At 40.9% G+C, this 23932-nt stretch overlaps 2 protein-coding genes across 2 annotated transcripts in view; both read left to right on the top strand.

Annotated features, from left to right (window-relative positions):
* Positions 1 to 2274: 2274 nt before the first annotated feature.
* On the top strand, positions 2275 to 17942 carry ap3m2 (adaptor related protein complex 3 subunit mu 2). Its single transcript, XM_036598890.1, has 9 exons — positions 2275 to 2383; positions 5985 to 6274; positions 7427 to 7598; positions 10259 to 10396; positions 10925 to 11010; positions 12518 to 12651; positions 13621 to 13828; positions 14800 to 14944; positions 16684 to 17942. The coding sequence occupies exons 2-9, from the start codon at positions 6002 to 6004 to the stop codon at positions 16782 to 16784; spliced, it is 1257 nt and encodes a 418-aa protein (XP_036454783.1). The 5' UTR covers positions 2275 to 2383; positions 5985 to 6001; the 3' UTR covers positions 16785 to 17942.
* A 5633-nt stretch (positions 17943 to 23575) lies between these two features.
* tet3 (tet methylcytosine dioxygenase 3) overlaps positions 23576 to 23932 on the top strand; it is an 80885-nt gene continuing 80528 nt past the window's right edge. The window contains exon 1 of the mRNA XM_036597877.1: positions 23576 to 23748. The gene's annotated coding sequence lies outside the window, so the exon portion shown is untranslated. The remainder of the gene's footprint in view (positions 23749 to 23932) is intronic.

The following is a 23932-nucleotide window of genomic DNA, read 5'->3' as shown; positions in this document are numbered from 1 at the left end:
ATATAATTTTATTTTAGACCAAAAAGAGAAGAAATCTGATGCCTGAAACCTTTTTGCTGATGCTGGATGTATCAGCAAGTAACTCCGCATTGGGGGAGTTTTGAACCCGACACTAAGCACTTTTATTATTTCCTTCAGTCAGTATTTCCTTGGATTAACAATGAAGTGCTTGAACTTCACCCTTGATGGTTCTTCAAGGGTCCTTTCGTAAAGAAAATGGTTCTATATAGAGCCATGAACACTCAAAAGAACCCTTAGCATGGTTAAAGCGTTCTTCAGACTGCAGATTACAAAGTGCTATAGATAGTTCTACATAGAACCTTTTTGAAAAGGGTTCTGCTGTTAGTGTCAATAGAAGAACCCTTTTTGGTGCTATATAGAACTCTTCAAAATGGCTCTATGTAGAACCACCTATAGCACATTCTCCATCTATCCTCTTCACGCTGCCAAGAACTTTTAACCACGCATTTAATGCTTAAATGGTTCTTTGCATGGTGAAATGGTTCTGTATAGCACCAAAAAAAAGCTTGACACCGCAACTATACAAGAACACTTTGTGGTGCTATATAGAACCATTTTCAGAAAGGCTCTATGTAGAACCATCTAGCACATTTTCCATCAATCTGAAGAACCATTTCACGCTGCAAAGAATCATTTAACCACACAGGGTTCTTTGAGTGTTCATGGGTCTATATAGAATCACTTTCTTAACTAAAGAACCCCTGAAGAACCGTCTTTAAGTGTGCTGGGTGTAGATTATTCCACTCTCCATGGTTGATGAAGTGACTTAAGTACACACTTAGAATGGTGGTTCCTCAAAGGTTTTAAAGGTAAAGGCAATGGTTCTGTTTTGATTCAGAAGTGCCATATAGAACCATTTCATGCTTAAATGGTTCTATATAGCACCAAAAAGGGTTCTGCTAATGTTGCGCTGGACACATTCTCCATCAGTGTGAAGAACCATTTAACTATGCAGAGAACAGTTTAAGCATAAAATGGTTCTGTATAGAACTCGTGGTTCTACATAGAACCATTCCCATTACTGAACAACTATCTTTTAATGGTAGTGTGTTGTAGGGCAATAAATACAACGTTTTATATAGGAGCTTCGATTGATTAATATTTCTGTGAAATATTTGCTTAACAGTCTAGAACAATATCTCAGTCGTCTTAAATCTTTCTTTCAGAATAAAATATCAGTTTTATCGTTCCTCGTGACGGCAGCGTTACACCCCGATCAGGCGTAACATTCTGACCACCTCCTTGTTTCTGCGCTCATTGTCCATTTTATCAGCTCCACTTACTATATAGGTGCACTTTGTAGTTCTACAGTTATAGACTGTAGTCCATCTGTTTCTCTGCGTACTTTTTTAGCCCCCTTTTACCCTGTTCTTCAGTGGTCAGGACCCCCATGGACCCTCACAGAGCAGGTACTATTTGGGTGGTGGGTCATTCTCAGCACTGCAGTAACACTGACATGGTGGTGGTGTGTTAGTGTGTGTTGTGCTTGTCTGAGTGGATCAGACACAGCAGTGCTGCTGGAGTTTTTAAACACCTCAGTGTCACTGCTGGACTGAGAATAGTCCACCAACCAAAAATATCCAGCCAACAGCGTCCTGTGACCACTGATGAAGGACCAGAGGATGACCAACACCAACTGTGCAGCAGCAGATGAGCTATCGTCTCTGACTTTACGTCTACAAGGTGGACTGACAAGGTAGGAGTGTCTAATAGAGTGGACAGTGAGTGGACAGTGTTTAAAAACTCCAGCAGCACTGCTGTGTCTGATCCACTCGCCCCAGCACAACACACACTAACACACCACCACCATGTCAGTGTTACTGCAGTGCTGAGAATGATCCACCACCCAAATAGTACCTGCTCTGTGAGGGTCCATGGTGGTCCTGACCACTGAAGAACAGGGTAAAAGGGGGCTAACAAAGTATGCAGAGAAACAGATGGACTACAGTCTGTAACTGTAGAACTACAAAGTGCACCTATATAGTAAGTGGAGCTGATAAAATGGACAATGAGCGTAGAAACAAGGAGGTGGTCATAATGTTATGCCTGCCCTCATTTCGGTCTCACACCCTTCACACAAAATGTCAGCAAGGCCTCATACGTGCTCAGCCAATCACAGCACGCGTTGACCGTGACGGCGCCCTCCGCTGTCTAATCGCCTACGAGTAGCCCTTGTGACTTAACTCCACCAGTCGTGTTTGTCAGGGGGCGGGCTTAAGCATGAAACTCGGGCCGCTATTGGCCAGTTCTGAAGTCAATCATAGCTTCCACCGCTGAAGCCCGAATAGCGGAGGAAGAGGAGATTTATTTCCACTGAAATACTGAAGAAGCGAAACCTGCGGGTTGTTTTACTGTTACTGCTGTAAGTATGTCTCCTTATATCTTATATATGATGTGTTAATGCGCGTCAATGCATTTAAACAGCATAAATGCGCGTGAAAGGCTTCATTTTAATGCCTGTCTGGTGACTCAGATGGTCACAAGACGGTCCTGTGATGAGGAAAGCAGAGGATGGGAGGAGAAAGATGGATGCTCAGAGAGGGAGAGACGGAGGGGTTTGACTGTATAACGCCGGCTATTTGGAGTACAAATTGTCTTGTGTGAGACTGTTCAGCATATAAAGGGGAATTCCACCAAAATCTGTGAATGATTCAGTGGCTGAGATGTAAACAGAGAGAGAGAAGCTTCACAGTGGTGGTGATAGGAACCAGACGTCACCATGCCTGCAGCACAAATATAGCCATTTTATTTACTGTCCAAAACCACCAGTATGTAGGGTTGGTGAAGGTGAAATAGTGAGAAAATCTAAAAAATATGGGTTTTCTTTGGGGACTATGTTGCCTTAGAACACCCTTCATGTATCCCTCCACCATGAATGGATTAAAAAACGTTTTAGGCCAAAACTTGATCACAAAACTGCTGTAAAACAGTGTCTCAGACATTATCCTGAGTATTCATTACTATTTCATGTACTGACCTTCTGTGATGGAGCTTTCAGAGGCACTAAACTCCGCAGACGTCTGGTTCCTATCACCACCACTGTTCTCTGGAACAGAGCATTTCACACCAAACCACTCCGAATAAAAACTCCTGAAGAACCACCTTTTTTATTTAAAGCGTGCTGGGTTTAGGTTACTCCACTCACATTAGTTTGTGAAGAGGTAACTTGTGCACACAAGGGTTCTTTGCATGGTGAAATGGTTCTGTATAGCACCAAAAAAGGTTCTGCTATTGTTACAAGCTTGACACCGCAACTATACAAGAACGCTTTGTGGTGCTATGTAGAACCGTTTTCAAAAAGGCTCTGTGTAGAACCAACAGTAGCACTTTCTCCGTCAATCTGAAGAACCAAAAATCTGAAAAAAATAAGTTGTCTTTGGGGACTATGTTGCCTTAGAACACCCTTCATGTCTCCCTCCACCATGAATGGATTAAAAAAAACGTTTTAGGCCAAAACAGTGTCTCAGACATCAGGCTGAGTATTCATTACTATTTCATGTACTGACCTTCTGTGATGGAGCTTTCAGAGGCATTAAACTCCGCAGACGTCTGGTTCCTATCGCCACCACTGTTCTCTGGAACAGAGCATTTCACACCAAACCAGTCTAAATGACTGTGTTTGTTTGCTTCTTAAACATTTAATTATGCAGAAAATTTGAAAATTCGGTGGAGCTCCCCTTTAAGTACTGTTTGTGAATATTAAATACTGTTAGGATGTGTGTAAAGACACATGACATGTCTGTGTCTGTGTCTCTCTCTCTCTCTCTCTCTCTCTCTCTCTGCCAAAATTACATAATAAGTTATTTATTTAACTGAAGTCATAATATGAATGTTTAGCCTGTAGAGGATGTGACTTGTTTTCACTTAGTAAATCAATAAATCGTGTAATTTGGCCAGTCTGTACACGACAACTGTCTCTGGCACCTAAACAAATAGTTTAAAACCATATATCTGATCATTAAGGGGGCGAAAAAGCCACGGACTGAACTAAAATTAGAATAATATTGGCACGTCTTTGGAAAAAGGCTATTAAAATGTTTGCCATATTTAAGAAGAAAAGAAATGAATAAAATCAAAAAAAAGGCCCAAAAGGCTGACGTTCGGTCAGCCTCGTGTCACTGTACAGCCTGTGGAGTCGCTGCTTGTTGTACAGTTCTGTAACTTGTCCAGATATTTATGTACTGGCGATACCCCTGAATGCCCAGAATAGCCCGGAGCCGAAACCGGGCTCTGAACAAACGACACTTGATAAAATAGAATACAGTGCAGTCCAGTTAGCAGTGGCTTTATGCCGGTCAGTGTGTTTAACCCAGGGGTCACCAGTCTTGTCCACAAAGTCCTGGTGGGCTGCAGGTTTTCATTCCCGTTAAGCAGAAGCTCACCTGATTCCTCCTGTTTAAGCAGTTGGTCTTCACATAATTGAGTAGTTATGTATGAGGTGAGCTTCTGTGGATGAGCTTGGTGACCCCAAACGTGTCCTTGAGGAAGCCCAGTGTTATTTGTAATTACCATCCAGTACCTGGTTTGGCTCATCAGTATATCATTAGATTAATTCAGGTGAGCCACAGGTGTAATTTAATGAATCAGGCTGATGACTGAGGACGTTGAGGTGGAATCTGGACCCAAAATGTCCAGATGTGTGTTTTGTGCATTTAATATTTACATTAATGTTTAAATTAATTTTAATGTGGTGTTTTTTCAAACAGAAACATATTTATTGCCCTGAAAACAGCTAAGCAGTTCACTTAGGTGCTGAAGACTGTATATTTGGGAATGCTGTAGGTGTGTGTGCCGTCCCTCACTCACCTGTGTGCCTCTGGGAGAGTTCAGCAGCTCGTAATGTGATGCTTCTGAATATTAAACGAGGTGGTATAAGTTTCCACTTGTCCAGTGAAGACTCTTCTCCTGGCTTAACACAGCTGTGCTCTCGTGCATGAAGCACTGGAGTAACATTATGGCCAGAGATGTAGCCGCATGACGGCCCTGCAATTAGGATCAAATGGGTGTAGATTTTGGCCCGAACCCTTGTTTTTGAGTGTCGTCTTGCCCCTTGGAACTGAGTTATAAGGGGTAGTGGTTGAAATCTTCCCTCTGAAATGGGACCCTCAAATAAAAAGAGCATTACTTCATTAACAGCTACCAGCGCTGCTCTGTAGGCGACCCTGCCAGTCTGCAGTGACAGCAGAGGAGGGTAAAGTTCAGCTCCTCACTGCTGGGCTTTAGTTACATTCAGGGAATCATATGCCTTCAAAGAGGGGGGCAATTATTTATTATCACCCACCCTAATTCTTCAGTGATATGAAGCTGAAGTCAGATATTCTCCAGCGTCTTGTTCGAATTTTCCGTTCCACCTTAAATGGAACAGCAGTTATGATGCCTGGGGTACCAGGACTGCTGCACCATTTAGGGTGGAATGGGAAATTTAGCCAGATAGCTACCGAAATATCAGCAAACTACTAGCGACTTTTTTATGCTTGTTACGATAAAAAGGACCAAAATACATTGAAATGACTTTAAACTAAGGTAAAACAGTGGTTGTCGTAATTTTAACAGAGAAAATTCTCGCATTTGTCGGTTTGTTTGGTCTTGATCTCGCAGTTTTTCTTTTTTTTTTGTCACAACACTCTGGAGTCTCTGAAAAACCTCTGTTTAGAGGACCATGTAGCCCCAACACTTCGCCCTACCCCTATCTATCTTAAAACGATATGAATTTTGTTTATCGTGGTAACATTTTAGGCCATATCGCCCAGCTCTAACATGCACTGAGAAATCTGATTACTGAGCTAAAATCCAGCTCTCTTTATCAGATTTCTAGATCGGAGTCTTGTGTTTACATGACCATTTGAATAACTGGATTATTAAGATTATTGAGTGTTATATATTGACTGACATTTACTGTTTTATGCTGTGAGTATATTTCATATTCGTGACGCTGCTCTGCTCTGCTTCGTGTGCAATTTCAGGCCGAAAAGCTGCGAAGATGATCCACAGCCTGTTCCTCGTGAACGCTACGGGGGACATATTCCTGGAGAAGCACTGGAAGAGTGTGGTCAGCCGCTCCGTGTGCGATTACTTCTTCGAGGCGCAGGAGCGCGCGACCGAGCCCGAAAACATCCCTCCGGTCATTCCAACCCCTCATCACTACCTCATCAGCGTGCTGCGCCACCGCATCTACTTCGTGGCCGTCATTCAGAGCGAGGTGCCGCCTCTGTTCGTCATCGAGTTTCTCCATCGTGTCGTCGACACCTTTCAGGTTCGGCTGCTTTCCCTTCAGCTGCATCCCGTGCAGCCTTCCACAGGGATACAACCCACTGCTGCACGCAGTCATAAAGCTCTTTTTCAAGCTAAAAGGAAGGTTCTTTAAAGGGCCACATCATGGAAAACCAGATTTTCCTCACATTTTTTAAATAATAGTTAAAAAGAAATCCTCCCCAGGATTTTGCTCCAACCGCCTGGCTTCTCCAGGTGGCTCAGACAGGCAGCAGAGGTGTCCAGGCAGTTGGAACAAAATCCAGGGGCGGATTTTAACCTTCTGGACATGAATTTACCCCCTTGGACTGCAGGGGAACCAATTTTTCCTCACTCTTTTGATATTTTGATATAACATGTACGTTTCTACACTCCTCAGCCATACAGTCCATAACTAAAACTAAACATATACACAAAAACATTTACATATACCCACCTTTTCAGCCTATAGCAGTTTAGCCCAGCACATACTCTGGAGTGTTTCGGCCTGGCTTGCTTTTTTAAATGAGGTACAGAACAATCAGAACAGAGGTAATTTACATATCGGTCTTAAAGGCACAGTAACACAATAATAGTTCCACTGTTTTTGGTCCATAAACTGAAAATGCCATAAGTGGACCTCAGGGGACACACAGTGTACAAGACAAAGCAGAGTCTGCTGCATAAAAAACATTTTTAAGCCAGTTTTTGACATTTTTAAAATTATTTCAGATTTTTTTTTTTTTTGTGAAATGTGTGATCCTTAAAAAATTAAATTTGCATATCTAGTTAGCATTTGCATATTGTAGTCTACACTGTTTGATGTCAGTGAACAGAATAGGAAAAAATATTAATTTTATTCCACACTTTCGAACAGTAAAGACTTTAGAAAGGGGTAGTCTGATGTCATTTTGTTTTGCTTTTTTTCCCCAAAAAACATTTGTGACAATTTTCAGCATTTTAAAATGAGTGTTAGTGATTTTTCTTTTTCTTTTATTTATTGTTATTATTATTATTATTATTATTATTATTATTATTTTATTTTTTTGTGAAATTGGTGCTTCTAGCATTACTCTTCTGGAGCTGTACTGCAAACAGTGTCAAAATCGAACAGTAAAACGTGCCTGTAGAGTTTAATTACAAAGCTGAGCGCTCTTCACCTGCTCTCCACCCTCAGGACTATTTTGGTGTGTGCACTGAAGCAGCTATCAAAGACAACGTCGTTGTGGTGTATGAGCTGCTGGAGGAGATGCTGGACAACGGCTTCCCTCTGGCCACAGAGTCCAACATCCTGAAAGAGCTGATCAAACCTCCAACCATCCTGCGCACCGTCGTCAACACCATCACAGGTAAGGCTGGTTTTCTGCTTTTCTGTGTTTTTTTCTGGGTAACTCTGCTTTGCTGGATTTCTCATAAAAGACCTGTTCACTGCACAGAGCACCGTTATCTTATCCACTGTAATAAGAAAACCTCACATGTTCAGAATGGAAACATAATAGGAGAAGGAAGAATGGCCCATTTGTTGTGAAATGTTTTTTCAAATTATTAAAAAGTTTTCAAATTATGTTAAAAAAAAAAAAAATACACCAATCAGACATAACATTATGACCACTTCCTTGTTTCTACGCTCATTGTCCATTTTATCAGCTCCACTTACTATATAGGTGCACTTTGTAGTTCTACAGTTACAGACTGTAGTCCATCTGTTTCTCTGATACTTTGTTAGCCCCCTTTTACCCTGTTCTTCAGTGGTCAGGACCCCTCACAGAGCAGGTACTATTTGGGTGGTGGATCATTCTCAGCACAGTGTTTTAAAAACTCCAGCAGCACTGCTGTGTCTGATCCACTCGTACCAGCACAACACACACTAACACACCACCACCACGTCAGTGTTACTGCAGTGCTGAGTGTTTATTCTCACTCTACTCAACAATCTGATGGAAAATCTCCCTTTACATTCACACTACAAGTAATCAGATCCAAAATAACGCACTCAGTGTAGACGTTACCATGGCAACAAGCATCACGTGAGCCCAGTCAGAGTGAGATGAGCAGCAGTGAGCAGCGCTTGTGTTTTTAATTCCTTTAAAATGATGTCAGACTCAGGAAAACGTCCTTCACATGTCCTTATTAAAGAAGGCCGAGAGGAAGACGTCGTGTTCTGAGACACATAAGCTGGACGTCCGTCCCACCGCCGTCTTTTAAAGATCAGAGCATAAACTTCGTCTCCTCTGCAGACCAGTTTCTGCTCCGCCATGTTGAACGGTATAAACTTTCACTATGACGCGACGAACATGATCAGAATGTACTTAAACTTTCTGATAGGGAATGTAATCAGATACAGGCGTTTACACGGATATTATTCTTCTTTTTAACAGATTATTTACAGGATTATCCACCTCGATCAGTCAGATAGAAACTGTATTCTGAATGGCTTCCAATCAGACTAGTCTATTCTGATTGAGTTGTTTACATGGACCTGTTCTATTTCAATTGAGCTAATAGTTAGATTATCAGGCTACATGTAAATGTGGCCAATGTCTATGATCAAGTAGTCTGAGTCTAGGCTGGCACCAGTGTCATCAGGAGGATCAGTGGCATGCAGGTGAAGCTTTTTGCATGGCACTGGACAGCAGGAAGCTCCATAGTGGTCAGACTGGTCCAGAAGGTGGACGAGCAGTGGCAGCTGATCAAGGCATATGAAGCAAGAGCATCAGACGCACAGGACGGGCAGTTCAGCTTAGCAAAGAAACACAGACATTTAGCTCTGTTAGGAGCGACTGAACGGTATACAGTGTTAACAGAGAGCAGGCTGAGCTGTTACAGCCTAACAAAAAGGGCGAGACAGAAAGTAACTGACATGAGGGCTCCTTGAGATGTTAGTGACCGTCTGCTCCACTGGGCATCAAACTTTTTTGGATACGAAGTCAAAAAAAAGAATGTGCTGGTCTTCTTGGGGAACAAAAAAGGCTTGGAGCTTAATTTATAGATAATAACCACATTGAAATCACAATATTGATAAAAAAAAAAAAATCAGTTACATTTTTATATTGTATATTTTCTTCAAAATATTCGGCACTGATCTGCATTATCAGCAATTTTAAAAGACAAATAAAAGGTGGTGTCAGAGCATGTCTAGTAGCAAGATAAATATAGGCAGTAGTAAGATATATATATATATATATATATATATATATATATATATATATATATATATATATATATATATATATACATAGATATATAACATAGTATAGAAGTGTCTGTGTGTATATATAAATATCGCTGCTGTCAAAACAAAACGTTTACAGGAGAAGGAATAAACATACTTTACTTTTAATGTAAGTCAATGGAACCAGACTTTTTTCCCAAGTCATTCTGGGTCGTTTCTTTTGGTCCATTCATCATGAAATTTACACACAGTGTAAAGAACAACAGGTACTTTTAAATTGTCAAAAACTGAAAATGACCAACACAAACTGTGCAGCAGCAGATGAGCTATCGTCTCTGACTTTACATCTACAAGGTGGACTGACAAGGTAGGAGTGTCTAATAGAGTGGACAGTGAGTGGACACAGTGTTTAAAAACTCCAGCAGCACTGCTGTGTCTGATCCACTCGTACCAGCAAAACACACGCTAACACACCACCACCACGTCAGTGTTACTGCAGTGCTGAGAATGACCCACCACCCAAATAGTACCTGCTCTGTGAGGGTCCATGGGGGTCCTGACCACTGAAGAACAGGGTAAAAGGGGGCTAACAAAGTATGCAGAGAAACAGATGGACTACAGTCTGTAACTGTAGAACTACAAAGTGCACCTATATAGTAAGTGGAGCTGATAAAATGGACAATGAGTGTAGAAACATAATGTTATGCCTGATCGATGTATAGTTCAGTATAGCAGTAAGATATAGAAATATAGGTAGTCAGTTTATAGCTGTTTCCTCATTATAAATCCTATCAGACATTTCATGCATATATTTGTTGTGTGTTCTCTGTAAAACAGGAAGCACTAATGTTGGGGAGCAGCTCCCCACCGGACAGCTCTCTGTGGTGCCGTGGCGACGCACTGGAGTCAAATACACCAACAACGAGGCCTATTTTGATGTTGTGGAGGAGATTGATGCCATCATCGACAAGTCAGGTACGATCCCGTAGCACTAAAAAAAGGTTCCTATACCTGCAAGTCTGGACATTCCTGGTCACTTTAAATAGAAAGTAGATTAGATCACATCATTATTTAGGCAAAACCTGTCCAAACGTGTCCAGACTCCCCTGTTCAGTAACTCCTGAATTACTGAATTTAGAGTTTTAATCTCCATAGGAAGTTGTTGCAGATAGAATGAGACACTATGGAGGTCACAGTGTTTATAAAGCCTCTTTGAACTATAGAGCAGCTGGGCTCTCTGGAGTGATGGAGCTCCACCCAGTACCTTTGGGATGAGTTGGAGTGATCCAGAACTGACCATCCAACATCAGTACCTGACCTCAGTAATGCTCAATCAAACCCTCACAGCAATGTTCAGCATCTACTGTAAAGCTTTCTCAGAGGAGTAGAGGCTGTTGCAGCAAAGGAGGTCAAACTCAGTGTCTGGACACACCTCCTAAGAGTAGGTGTGTCCAGACAGATCAGTCAAATGGACAATGTGTCTGCCTGTCGTCCCTCCTGTAGGTTCCACGATCACCGCAGAGATCCAGGGGGTGATTGATGCCTGTGTGAAGCTGACGGGCATGCCTGACCTGACTTTGTCATTTATGGTGAGTTCAGTCCATTCCCGAAAAAACCTACTGATAGTTTGGAAAAGGGCGGAACGATATGGACAAAATACTATTATTACGAATATATTTAAAAGTGCATTGATTAATCTATAATCTATCTTGCCTAAAGATAGGTGTTCATTATTTAGACCAGGAGTTCTCAGCCTTTTCCACCTCGAGACCCTGTTTATCACTGGAAAGCATGAAGGCCCACTTTTTATTTTTTGCTGGAAAATGTCATTTTTGGGCAGTTTTCAACACTGCAATGTTTGGTTGCCAACCCCCACAGCAGCACTAGATGAGTTTCATTGGCTGTTATTCAACATATACAAGGTGATTCAGAAAGATTCATCTCATTTCAAAGCGCCATATCTTTACAACCGTGAGGCGCCTAGGAACCAATCACAATCCAATTGTAAGAGGGGGTCATAAAGTTTCTGACTGTCAGTGGAAGATGGCTCCCTTCAGTCTGAGAGGAGATGAGACCCCTGAGCAGAAAGTGTTCTGCGTTCTCCACTTCTATAAGAGTGAATCCGCCATAACTGTGCAGTGTGATTTTCGTGGGCAGTGAAGCTCCAACAGCTCAGAGCATTCGGCGTTGGTTCCACAACACTGGATGATCTCTGAAATCGCACTGAAAGAGCCGTGAGTGCAGCGACACCCGACATGCTCAATCCAGCATGGGATGAATTTGACTATGGCGTTGATGTTGTCCGTACAGCTGGAGGAGGTTCATATTGAGACCTTGTACAATTACATAATAAACTTTATGCTCATTTAAACTATTTACAGTTCACTGCATTGATCTGTAACGATATACAAGTGAAATAAATCACTTTGAATTCAGATGAATCTTTTTGAATCACCCTTTATTAAGAGATTGCGCTAACGTAACGTTTTTATTTGTTTTTATACCAGAAACAGGTGGAATTGTGGCAAATGAAGCTGAATATTTCTACAGAGCATTTTCTACTATTTTTATCCTCGCAAATGGACGAGCAGATTGAACGGCGCCATCTGCGGCCCACTACAGATCACAGCATTGGCTCGTGGCCCAGTTGTGGTCCGTGGCCCAGTGGCTGAGAAACCATGATTTAGACCAAAATAATTTACTTTTGTTGGATGTTTACATGACTTTATTCATCAAAACACCCAGTGAAACTTATCTGGTGCAGTGATCCGTCAGAACGATGACATTTAATAACAATTATATTGTGCAGCCCTGTCAGCTCCCAAAGAGAGCATCATGGCTGTTTTCAGTCCTGTAAGAATATAAGAGCTGATCTCAGATTAAGCTTTGACTCATTTGTGCTGACCTCTGTTGTGTTATGCTGATTTTATGCTTGTTTTATTTTGTAATCTAGCTGTTGTTCTGTATTACACCACAAAGGGTACGTCATAGATGCCTTACTCAAATTCTTTATTTCTCTGTCCCTCTCTCTTCTCTTTCTTTTTTCCTTCATTTCCCTCCCCACTTTGCCCCCCTCTCTCTCTCTCTCTCTTTCAGAATCCCCGTCTGTTGGATGATGTGAGTTTTCACCCGTGTGTGCGGTTTAAGCGCTGGGAGGCCGAGCGGATTCTCTCCTTCATCCCTCCCGATGGAAACTTCCGGCTGCTCTCTTACCACGTCAGCTCACAGAAGTGAGAGAACATCCTTCTCTTTCTTTTCTCGGCAGTATCACAATACGGTCATAATCAATCATGTCCCAGTATACTTGGAGAGCCTGTAAACAATAATAAAAATACATATTTATTATTATTATTAGTAGTAGTAGTTGTAGTTGTAGTAGTAGTAATAGTTGTAGTAGTTGTAGTAGTTGTAGTTGTAGTAGTAGTTGTAGTAGTAGTTGTAGTTGCAGTAGTTGTAGTAGTTGTTGTAGTAGTTATAGTAGTAATAGTAGTTGTAGTAGTTATAGTAGTAGTTGTAGTTGTAGTAGTAGTTGTAGTAGTTATAGTAGTAGTAGTAGTTGTAGTAGTTATAGTAGTAGTTGTAGTTGTAGTAGTTGTAGTAGTAGTTGTAGTTGTAGTAGTAGTTGTAGTAGTTATAGTAGTTGTAGTTGTAGTAGTAGTTGTAGTAGTTATAGTAGTAGTAGTTGTAGTAGTTATAGTAGTAGTTGTAGTTGTAGTAGTAGTTGTAGTAGTTATAGTAGTAGTTGTAGTTGTAGTAGTAGTTGTAGTAGTTATAGTAGTAGTAGTTGTAGTAGTAGTTATAGTAGTAGTTGTAGTTGTAGTAGTAGTTGTAGTAGTTATAGTAGTAGTTGTAGTAGTTATAGTAGTAGTAGTTGTAGTAGTAGTTGTAGTAGTAGTTGTAGTAGTTATAGTTGTAGTAGTTATAGTAGTAGTAGTAGTAGTTGTAGTAGTAGTAGTTGTAGTAGTAGTAGTAGTAGTATACATTTCCAAATAAATTAAACAGTTTGTCTTGTTTGTCTAACTTTTTTCTTTAACAACATCTTTATTACACCCTTCTATAACCTAAGAATAGCTCCATTAGTTTGCATTGAAGTCCCTGTAGTTACTGAATAACAAGCCATAGTATGAAATAAACCTGCAGTGTTAGGGGGTTAATTAATCTCTCTCTGTCTCTCTCTGTGTTTCTCTCTCTCTCTTTAGTCTGGTGGCCATTCCTGTCTATGTGAAGCACAACATCACATTCCGCGAGGGCAGCTCTCAGGGCCGGTTTGATCTGACTCTGGGGCCGAAGCAGACGATGGGGAAGGCGGTGGAGTCGGTGTTGGTCAGCAGTCAGCTGCCCCGCGGCGTCCTGAACACCAGCCTCAACCCCTCACAGGGCACTTACACATTCGACCCCGTCACCAAGGTACACATGTGGACTGAGCTCTGTGTGTGTGTGTGTGTGTCTGTGTGTGTGTGTGTGTGTGTGTGTGTGTGTGTGTGTGTGTGTGTGTGTGTGTGTGTGTGTTAGTGCACATGTGCAGTCATGACCTGATGTTCAGGTACCTGTGGAGAGGATATTAAGGTTTACTTTTACTGTAGGTTTACTTTTAGGTGGCACTGGTAGTCGCAGGCTGTAAAATTGCAAAGTTCATTCATTCATTTTTTCATTTCTTCATTTCTTCATTCATTTATTCATTAAATTTGTATTTTCTCTGTCATTTTAAACTTTACTCTCTAACCACCTCCACTCTGCCTGCTGTTTTACCTGATCTTTTACCATTGTTGTCTTATTTTCATTATTTTATTATTTATTTATTTGTTTGTTTGTTTATTATTATTCATATTCTTATATATATATATATATATATATATATATATATATATATATATATATTATGATTATTTGTCATTTTAACTAATTTTTTGTTTACTTTTTGGTCTTATTCTCCTTTTATTTTGATTTGATTTTATTAACTTTTACATTTTAGCTACATTTTAATTATTTTAATATTTTCTAATGTATTTTTATGTATTTTTATTATTAGTGTTTCATTTTTATACTTACCTGATTTATATCATTTTTTTTTTATTTATTAAATTTACTTTTATTATTTGATATATTCTTACACATTATCAATCCCTTGTTCTGTATCAACTCGGCAACACTGTAAATGGGGGTCACCCTCGATGTTCTCTGAGATTTAAATAACGGTTGGTTGATTGATTTATTAAATTTACTAAAGTGAATTTGTTTTAGGCTTGTGAAGAAAAATGCACAACTATATTCATACATACGTACTACAACAGTCACAACTGAGGCAAAAAAGCAGGGCTGGAGCTTTAAGTAGTGACGTAATAGTGGTGTGCTGGTGTTTCGTGTGTGTGTTTACGCAGCTGTTGACGTGGGACGTGGGCAAGATTAACCCGCAGAAGCTGCCCAGTCTGAAGGGCACCATGAGCCTGCAGGCCGGAGCCTCCAAACCAGACGAAAACCCAACAATCAACATCCAGTTCAAAATCCAACAGCTCGCCATTTCAGGTACAGCTGCTAACTTTACACTGTACACTGTACACTGTACACTGACCAGCCACTTCATTAAGTACACCTCCTTGTATCTACACTACATTTTATCAGCTCCACTTACTATATAGGTGCACTTTGTAGCTCTACAGTTACAGACTGTAGTCCATCTGTTTCTCTGCAGACTTTGTTGACCTGTTCTTCAATGGTCAGGACCCCCACAGAGCCGGTACTATTTGGGTGGTGGATCATTCTCAGCACTGCAGTAACACTGACGTGGTAGTGGTGTGTTAGTGTGTGTTGCGCTGGTCTGAGTGGATCAGACACATCAGTGCTGCTGGAGTTTTTAAACACCTCAGTGTCACTGCTGGACTGAGAACCAAAAACACCCAGCCAACAGTGTCTTGTGGACAGAAACTGACCGCTGATGAAAGACTAGAGGATGACCAACACTGACTGTGCAGCAGCAGATGAGCTATCGTCTCTGACTTTACATCTACAAGGTGGACTGACAAGCTAGGAGTGTCTAATAGAGTGGACAGTGAGTGGACACAGTGTTTAAAAACTCCAGCAGCACTGCTGTGTCTGATCCACTCATACCAGCACAACACACACTAACACACCACCACCACGTCAGTGTTACTGCAGTGCTGAGAATGATCCACCACCCAAATAGTACCTGCTCTGTGGGGGTCCTGACCACTGAAGAACAGGGTAATAAAACAGATGAAAACAGCATCTCCAAAATTGTCACTTTACAAGAGGGTTTTTAACCTGTAATGGAAGGTGTTTCTAATAAAGTGGCCAATGCGTGGAAGTACAAGCTAGGTGCTAGGTGTAAGTGGACAGCGAGTGCATCTGTGTGTGATGCTGCATCCAGATTAGACTGATTATGAACTTTTAAAACTAAATATAAAAAGTTGCTTACTGTCTTTGTGTAATCAGGTGCTTTTATTTTTAAAAATACAAAGGAAAAATCTTCTCTTCGGCCAGTGAATTGAAATACTCGGTGGATTGAATTACTAGTCTGACCACTTCAGAACACCGTTAATATATTATTATTATTATTATTATTATTATTATTATTATTATTATTGTAACACTGTATTTGGACAGTCCACTTTTGAAGCTTTGTAGATACTTAATTTACTTTCAAGTTACATTTAATTAAATTTCTACTTAATTGACCATTTTCTTTAGCTCTAAACCTGCTCTAATCCTGACCCTAACCACAACCACAACCTCAACCCAAAACCTAAACCCAACCCTCACCCTGCTCCTAGTCCTAATCCTGATCCAAATCCTAACCCTAACGCCACCACTGTTTTGAGTTTCAACAGATAGTTTAACAATTTGAACGTCTGTAGGTAATCTGTAGTGGACTATAGGGGACAATACAAACAAAGTTGTTGTTGTTGTTGTTGTTGTTGTTGTTGTTGCTGGTGTTGTTGTTGTTGCTGTTGTTGTTGCTGTTGTTGTTATTACTATTATTATTGTTATTATTATTACTGTTATAAAATGGGAGCACATTTATGACATTACCATGTTTTGACCACTAGATGTCGCCTGTGTACAGAGATGTTAATTTGCTCCATAGCTCTAATCTCACAGGTCTGTGAGTTCACATGCAAATTCGGTTTGCACAGTTCCCTGTCGGCTCGTAAGTGTCACATACCTATACAGGAGTCGCCATGGTAACGTATTGTACAGTACGGACTCTCCTCTGACACATAGTCTCTCTTCTCTTTGTCCCAAAGGCCTGAAGGTAAATCGCTTGGACATGTACGGCGAGAAATACAAACCATTCAAAGGCATCAAGTACATGACCAAGGCGGGCAAATTCCAGGTCCGGACCTAGAGACTGGCCGCCCTGCAGCTTCCAGCCGACACCGACGACAACAAAAATACAGCAGGGGGTCACAGTGGAAAAGCGGGGGCTTGAGAACTGGGAGTTTTGAGTTGGCACGTTCTAAGTGGGTACGCATTTCAGGAATTTGGAAGAATTCTTCAGCCCAAAAAATGCTAACAATCCATGAAATATTGCAAAGTTCCACCTGGCTTGATCTTACTCAGACAACGCTATCTGGCTTTTGTTAGATCTCATTCATTTTTATCAGTGTTAGCATTCCTGAGGTAGAAGCATTCCTTTAAAACCAGCCCCTGTTCTCTCATATGGAGGAGAACTGAGGGAACCGAGTTACACAGTCAGAAAAGCAGACACTAATCCTTCCAGACTACACAGACAGTGGCAGTATGTCATTGTGTTGGAGTCCTGCTCTCGCATTCCTTATCAAAATGACTCATTTCTCATCATCCTGATGTGTTTAAGTTCTATTCGGATGGGATACGTTTTCCAGACACGTGCTATGTGTCCAAAAGTTTGTGGACACCTGCTCATCCAGCATTGAATTGGATGGTATTAATAGTGGGTTTGTCCCTCTTTGCTACAGTAACAGCCTCTACTCTTCTGGGAAGGCTTTACACTAGTTTTGGAACATTGCTGTGAGGATTTGATTGCATTCAGCCACAATAGCATTAGTGTGGTCAGGTACTGATGTTGGATGGTCAGTTCTGGATCACTCCGTTTCATTCCAAAGGTATTGGACGGAGCTCCATCACTCCAGAGAACGCAGTTCCACTGCTCCACAGCCCAATGCTGGGGGGCTTTATACCCCTCTAGCCCACTCTTGGCTTTGGGCATGGAGCTCCAGAGCAATGGGTGCACCTTAAAGTGTCATTCCAGCCTAAAACTAGCATTTAATGTCTTTTGTTATGTGGTATTTTTGTATCCCTTAGCCTCATCAGTTTGGCAGAATTCATAATTTTACATAGTTTTTGTGTTTCCGTCCATCAGTGTTCTCTCACTACAATACCCAGCATGCATTGCGCAGATATGTCGCACAACTATTGGGAATCTCCTCCACAGCAATGAAGAAACCCACCGATGTAGAGGCTGATAAATACAGATGTGATATTTGGATTCCTGCACTTCTTCAAGGGTTCTTTAGTAAAACAGCGGTTCTATATAGAACCATGAACACTAAAACAACCATTTGCATGCTTAAAGGGTTCTTTGCATTGTGAAATGGTTCTTCAGTTTGATGGAGAATGTTGAATATGGTTCTCTATAGAACATATTTGAAAAGGTGTCCATAAGGCACCAAAAAGGGTTTTTCTATTAGCAGAACCCTTTTTGGGCCTACATAGAACCATGTGCAACATTCTCCGTCAATCTAAAGAACGCCTTTACCATGCAAAGGATCATTTAAGCATGCAAATGGTTCTTTGAGTGTTCACGGTTCTACATAGAACCACTGTCTTTACCAAAGAACCATTGAAGAAGTGCAGGAATCCAAATATAACCTGTATTTTTTAGCCTCTACACTGGTAGAACCCCTGAAGAACCATCATTTAAGAGCGTAGCAGTAATGTTAGCTATCCACGTTTGCGAAAGCTCCTCCCACCTTCAAGATGCATCACCAGAAGGTGGGTTTCCCACTCTTTAAACCAGAAAATCTCCGTCTTGAGACGATTGTGGCACCACTGTAGGAGGAAGGTAGGCATGTTTACAGCAGATGAGGTTTTTATTTGGCTGAATTCTCTAATTAGAGACTGTCCGGATACTTTTGGACCTATGGTGTATAACGGTTTGGGACAAGACTACAGAGATGAACCGCACCTCCCCATATAAACGTAATCTCATTCAAATAGTGCTTCAGAAAAACCTCTTCGTCCTGTTTTATCCCACATTCATACTTCTTTATTTTCCTTTCATCCTTTCTGTCGTAGGTCTTTAACCTGTGCCACGATTTCTCTGTTTACTTCTTTTTCACTGTGTATTGATATTCCTCCTCCTCTGAAGAGCGAGGCAGAGAAATGACTCACAGCTTTAGTTTAAATGGGGAACTTGCACGGCCCTCTCATGCACTTGCAGGGGAACACCACCAGTTTTCCAAAATTTCTCCATAATTAAATGGGTGAGACGTAAACAAAGTCAGAATGTTTTCGTGTAAGATGCCTTGTCCTAGAGAAAGTACTGTTCACAGTGGTGGTGATAGGAACCAGACGTCCGATGTCTCTAAAAGCTACCTCACGTCGAGTCATTACATGGAATGGTTATGAATACACACTGATTTATGGCAGCTTTGTGAAGGTTTAGGCCTAAAACATGTTTTAAAGCAGTTCATGACAGAGAGATACTTGCAGGCAAAATAGTCCCCAAATAATAATAATTAATATTACTTATAAAAACTCAGAAGACACTGATGGTTTTGAGTGGTAAATAAAATGGCTGTATTTGTGTTGGTAACCCCTGGTTACTATCCCCACCACTATAAAGAAATCAGCAAGTTTCTCTACAGTTAACCGTTTTGCATCAAACCACTCTGAATGACTCTGTTTACATTTTAGCCATTAAATTGTGCAGAAATTTTGAAACATGGGTGGAATTCCCCTTTAAACATTGTCTTATGAACAGTTACATTACTGAGACACTACCGTTGTCAAGACTGCGTCAGTATAGCGGTGCTGCATTATTATTCCTCTGCTATATTTATGTCTCTCTGAATGCATTGCTGTACATACAGCTCTTAGCTAGAACGCAGCTCATTAGGAACTTTTGAAAGCCTTTTTATTTCACTGGTGGGTGGAAATCATCAAATCAAGGTCCACTGTAGTTTCTAGGTGATGCGGACCAAAAGAACAGATTCCAAAGTCTGTGTTTTTACTGTGATTATTTATGTTTACTTATTTATTTCAATTTCACTGTAAGATCATTTTCTGTTTGCAGTTCGGAGGATGCTATGATTGTTTTCTCCTTCGTTTCCTGAATGCTCCAGAATAAAAGACCTGAAAATACTTTGTCATTTCTTAGTTCATCCCAGTAAACTACAACCCTGTTTCCAAAAAAGTTGGGCCACCTGCAAAACGTAAATAAAAACAGAATGCAATTGTGCAAATTATTTAAACCCTATATTTAATTGAAAATAGTACAGAGACAACATATCAAGTGTTGAAACTGAGAAATGTTATCATTTTTGAAAAATATTTGCCCATTTTGAATTTGATGCCAGCAACATGTTTCAAAAAAGTTGGGATGGGGGCAACAAAAGGCTTGTAAAGTTGTGTAATGCTAAAAAAGGTCCCTGGTGGTTGATTGGCAACAGGTCAGTAACATGATTGGGTATAAAAAGAGCGTCTCAGAGAGGCTGAGTCTTTCAGAAGTAAAGATGAGGTGGGGTTCGCCAACAATACCAGAATAACGTTTCTCAGTGTAAAACAGCAAAGAAATTGGGGATTTCATCGTCTGCAGGACGTAATACCATTAAAAGATTCAGAGAATCCAGAGAAATCTCTGTATGCAAGGGACAAGGCTGAAAACCAATACTGGATGGTCGTGATCTTCAGCCCCCTTAGATGGCGCTGCATTAAAAACAGACATGATTCTGGAGTGGAAATCACTGCATGGTCTCAGAAACGCTTCTGAAAAACACTGTCTGTGAACACAGTTTGTCGCTGCATCCACAAATGTAAGTTAAACCTCTACCATGCAAAGAAGAAAGCATATATAAACAGGATCCAGAAATGCTGCCACCTTCTTTGGGCCCAAGCTCGTTTAAGATGGACTGAGACGAAGTGGAAAAGTGTCCCGTGGTCTGACGAATCCAAATCTGAAATTCTATTTGGGAATCACGGACGCTGCATCCCCCAGGTTAAAGAGGAGAGGGACCATCAGGCTTGTTATCAGTGCACAGTTCAAAAGCCGGTATCCGTGATAATATGGGGGTGTATTAGTGCACATAGCATGGGTGACTTTGGCACCATTAATGCTGAATGATATATACATGTTTTGGCAACATATGCTGCCATCCAGACGACGTCTTTTTCAGGGAAGGCCTTGATTATTTTAGCAAGACAATGTCAAACCACATTCTGCATGTATTACAACAGCATTGGTCCATATTAAAAGAGTCGGTGCTAAACTGGCCTGCCTGCAGTCCAGGCCTGTCACCCATTAAAAACAGACCATGAACTAATGAGCAGCTGAAATCCTGTATCAAACAAGAACGGGAAAACATTTCATTTTCAAAACTACAGCAGCCTCTCCTCAGTTCCCAAACATTTAGTGTTGTTAAAATAAGAGGTGATGTAACACAGTGGTAAACAGGCCCCCGTCCCAACTTTGTTAAAAAAAAAAATGGGCATATTTTTCAAAAAAAAATAAAATTTCTCCGTTTCAACATTTGATTTGTTGTCTTTGTATTGTTTTCAATCAAATATAGGGTTTAAATGATTTGCACGTCATCGCATTCTGTTTTTATTTACATATTTTGCCCAGCGTCCGGGCGTTTTTGGAAACAGGGTTGTTAACTTCTTCTTCCAGCTGTATGTTTTGAAACAACATCCTGTACAGAAATCTAGCCTGAAATCTTCTGAAAGACTTTGACAGAGGCACAAAAACTTGGACCCAAGAGGAAGCGATGTTATCTTTACTGCAGTGGAGAATTATTGCAAATTGCTGTTTTTCAAACACTTATTTCAGCTCCTTTGGTCTTCGAGATTGCAGTATTTTACAGCCGCAGAAGTAAACGTCCTCTACAGAGAACTGTGCATTTTAATGCGCAATTACTTTTATTTGCTGAATTTAACACATTGGGGGAAAATGAAAGCATGAAATGTAGCCTGTGAAAAAGTTATGGCACATTTTATGTTTTTTCCCCCATAATATATTAACTGTGTACTGAAATTTTCAGTGCCGTATTTAAGATGATGTGTTGTTTTTTGGTACCGTCTTCTTATCGTGTAACTGCAGAGACGCTATTTTTACTCCGGTATGGCTTTACCCTTTTGTGCTTATCACTGATAACACTGATCCTCTGAACGTTTCAATGCAACTTTTACTTCTGCTCAGGTATATCTGTGAGGAAATGAGTCTGTTTCTTCTTCAGTTCCACTTCAGTCAACATGTCACTCCTAATTCCTTTTTTGGGGTTAATTTCATTTTCTTCTGATGGTTCAGAGGTGAAAATGTATGTGATTATACTTCATTACTATACTTAAAGCTGCACTACGGCAGATTTTTTATTATTTTTTTTGTTTGAAATGAAAGAAATGGCATTACTGACTCCAGGGAACAGCGCATTTAAATACGGTGTGCGTGTACGTCTTTACATACACCGATCAGGCATAGCATTATGACCACCTCCTTGTTTCTACACTCATTGTCCATTTTATCAGCTCCACTTACTGTATAGGTGCACTTTGTAGTTCTACAGTTACAGACTGTAGTCCATCTGTTTCTCTGATACTTTGTTAGCCCCCTTTTACCCTGTTCTTCAATGGTCAGGACCCCCATGGACCCTCACAGAGCAGGTACTATTTGGGTGGTGGATCATTCTCAGCACTGCAGTAACACTGACGTGGTGGTGGTGTGTTAGTGTGTGTTGCGCTGGTCTGAGTGGATCAGACACAGAAGTGCTGCTGGAGTTTTTAAACACCTCAGTGTCGCTGCTGGACTGAGAATAGTCCACCAACCAAAAATATCCAGCCAACAGCGTCCTGTGGGCAGCGTCCTGTGACCACTGATGAGGGACTAGAGGATGACCAACACAAACTGTGCAGCAGCAGATGAGCTATCGTCTCTGACTTTACACCTACAAGATTGAGTTTCTCTTTAAATTATCTCTCAATAATCCGATTCATCCACTCGGGGAAGGGGTCCAAAGCGCGACCCTTGTTTCTAAATGTTCTGCATTTCCACCAGAGGGGGCTCCAAATCATCAAAAATATAATAAGCTGTGTAGACTATTAAAGCGCCTTATATTTCTACTTAATTATATTTGTGAGGCAAGAAATCTACTTTATTTATTTATTTATTCATTTATTTATTTAACTCAAACATTCTAGTTATTCACGTTTAGCTCCCTATTCTATTTTTGGGCTTTAATTTTATTCTGTTCATCTCCATTATATCCAGAAGTGGGAAATGTTTAATTAGATGTACTTTGTTACTTCACTTAAGTATTATTTTTGGAAGATTTCTACTTTACTCGAGTATTATTGGAACTGAATATTCACTTTTAGTACATTTCTAAGTCAAATAAATGTATTTTAACTGCTTATATTGTCAATTAGATCCTCAAATGACTTTTTCCATCCCCATCTGTTCATCACTGACCACTGATCACTATTTAGGCTCACTTAGACCATCAAAAGGCCCAGCTGTGTGTAAAACTTTACTTTTAGTCCTTCATAATTTATGTTTAGGGCTTTAATTGCAGTCTGTTCTGTTGCTCCAGCCCCTAATCTGCTGTTCCTGTTCACTCCTATCTGCTATTTCAAACGTTATCTAGCCCTTTCAGAGTTAACCTCATGTTGTAAACCCCCAAAATGTTTAACCCTCTCGCTCCGGCCTGACACTTGACTCCACTCCACAGTTTCCTGCAGCCTCGCGGCGCCCTCTTCCTCCCCCTCCACCTCCTCCTCCTCCTCCTCCTTTTCTTTCTTTTTTTTTTCTTTTTCGTCTTTTTAACTCTTAAGATATCCGAACAAGACGTAGGAACTTTTTTTCCCCTCCTCCTCCAGCTCGTTTACTTTCGCGAACTTGCAGCGTCACGCTTAACACTTCTACAGCAGTTTCTGCTCCGCATGAGTCAGACGTTTCAGTCCGTGTCACTTTTTTTTTTCCACCCTCCCTCGCTCCTCGACCTCGTTCGGGACCACTTTTTCTTCTCTTTCGCTTTAATTTCTTCGCTTCTACCCGCACATATCACTGGAGGTCATTGAGGATGTGGACACTCGAGCAGGGAGTTTCGTTCGTCTCGGTAAGTAAATTGCACTTTGCCATTGTGTTGCCAGTCGTTTCCGCGCTGTCCCTTTAAGAGCCCGCGTGTGTGTATTGCTCTGAGTGAGAGTGATTAAAGTGATCAGCCGCTGCTCGCGCACTGCAATCACTCCAATACACACCTCGGTGAGTCCTTCACCCACTTTTTCTCATGCATGACAAAA

This window comes from Colossoma macropomum, unplaced genomic scaffold (genome assembly GCF_904425465.1).
Source record: "Colossoma macropomum unplaced genomic scaffold, Colossoma_macropomum, whole genome shotgun sequence".
NCBI classification, from domain to species: Eukaryota; Metazoa; Chordata; class Actinopteri; order Characiformes; family Serrasalmidae; genus Colossoma; species Colossoma macropomum.
Note: the sequence above shows the minus strand (reverse complement) of the source record. Positions and strands in the feature narration are given on the sequence as shown.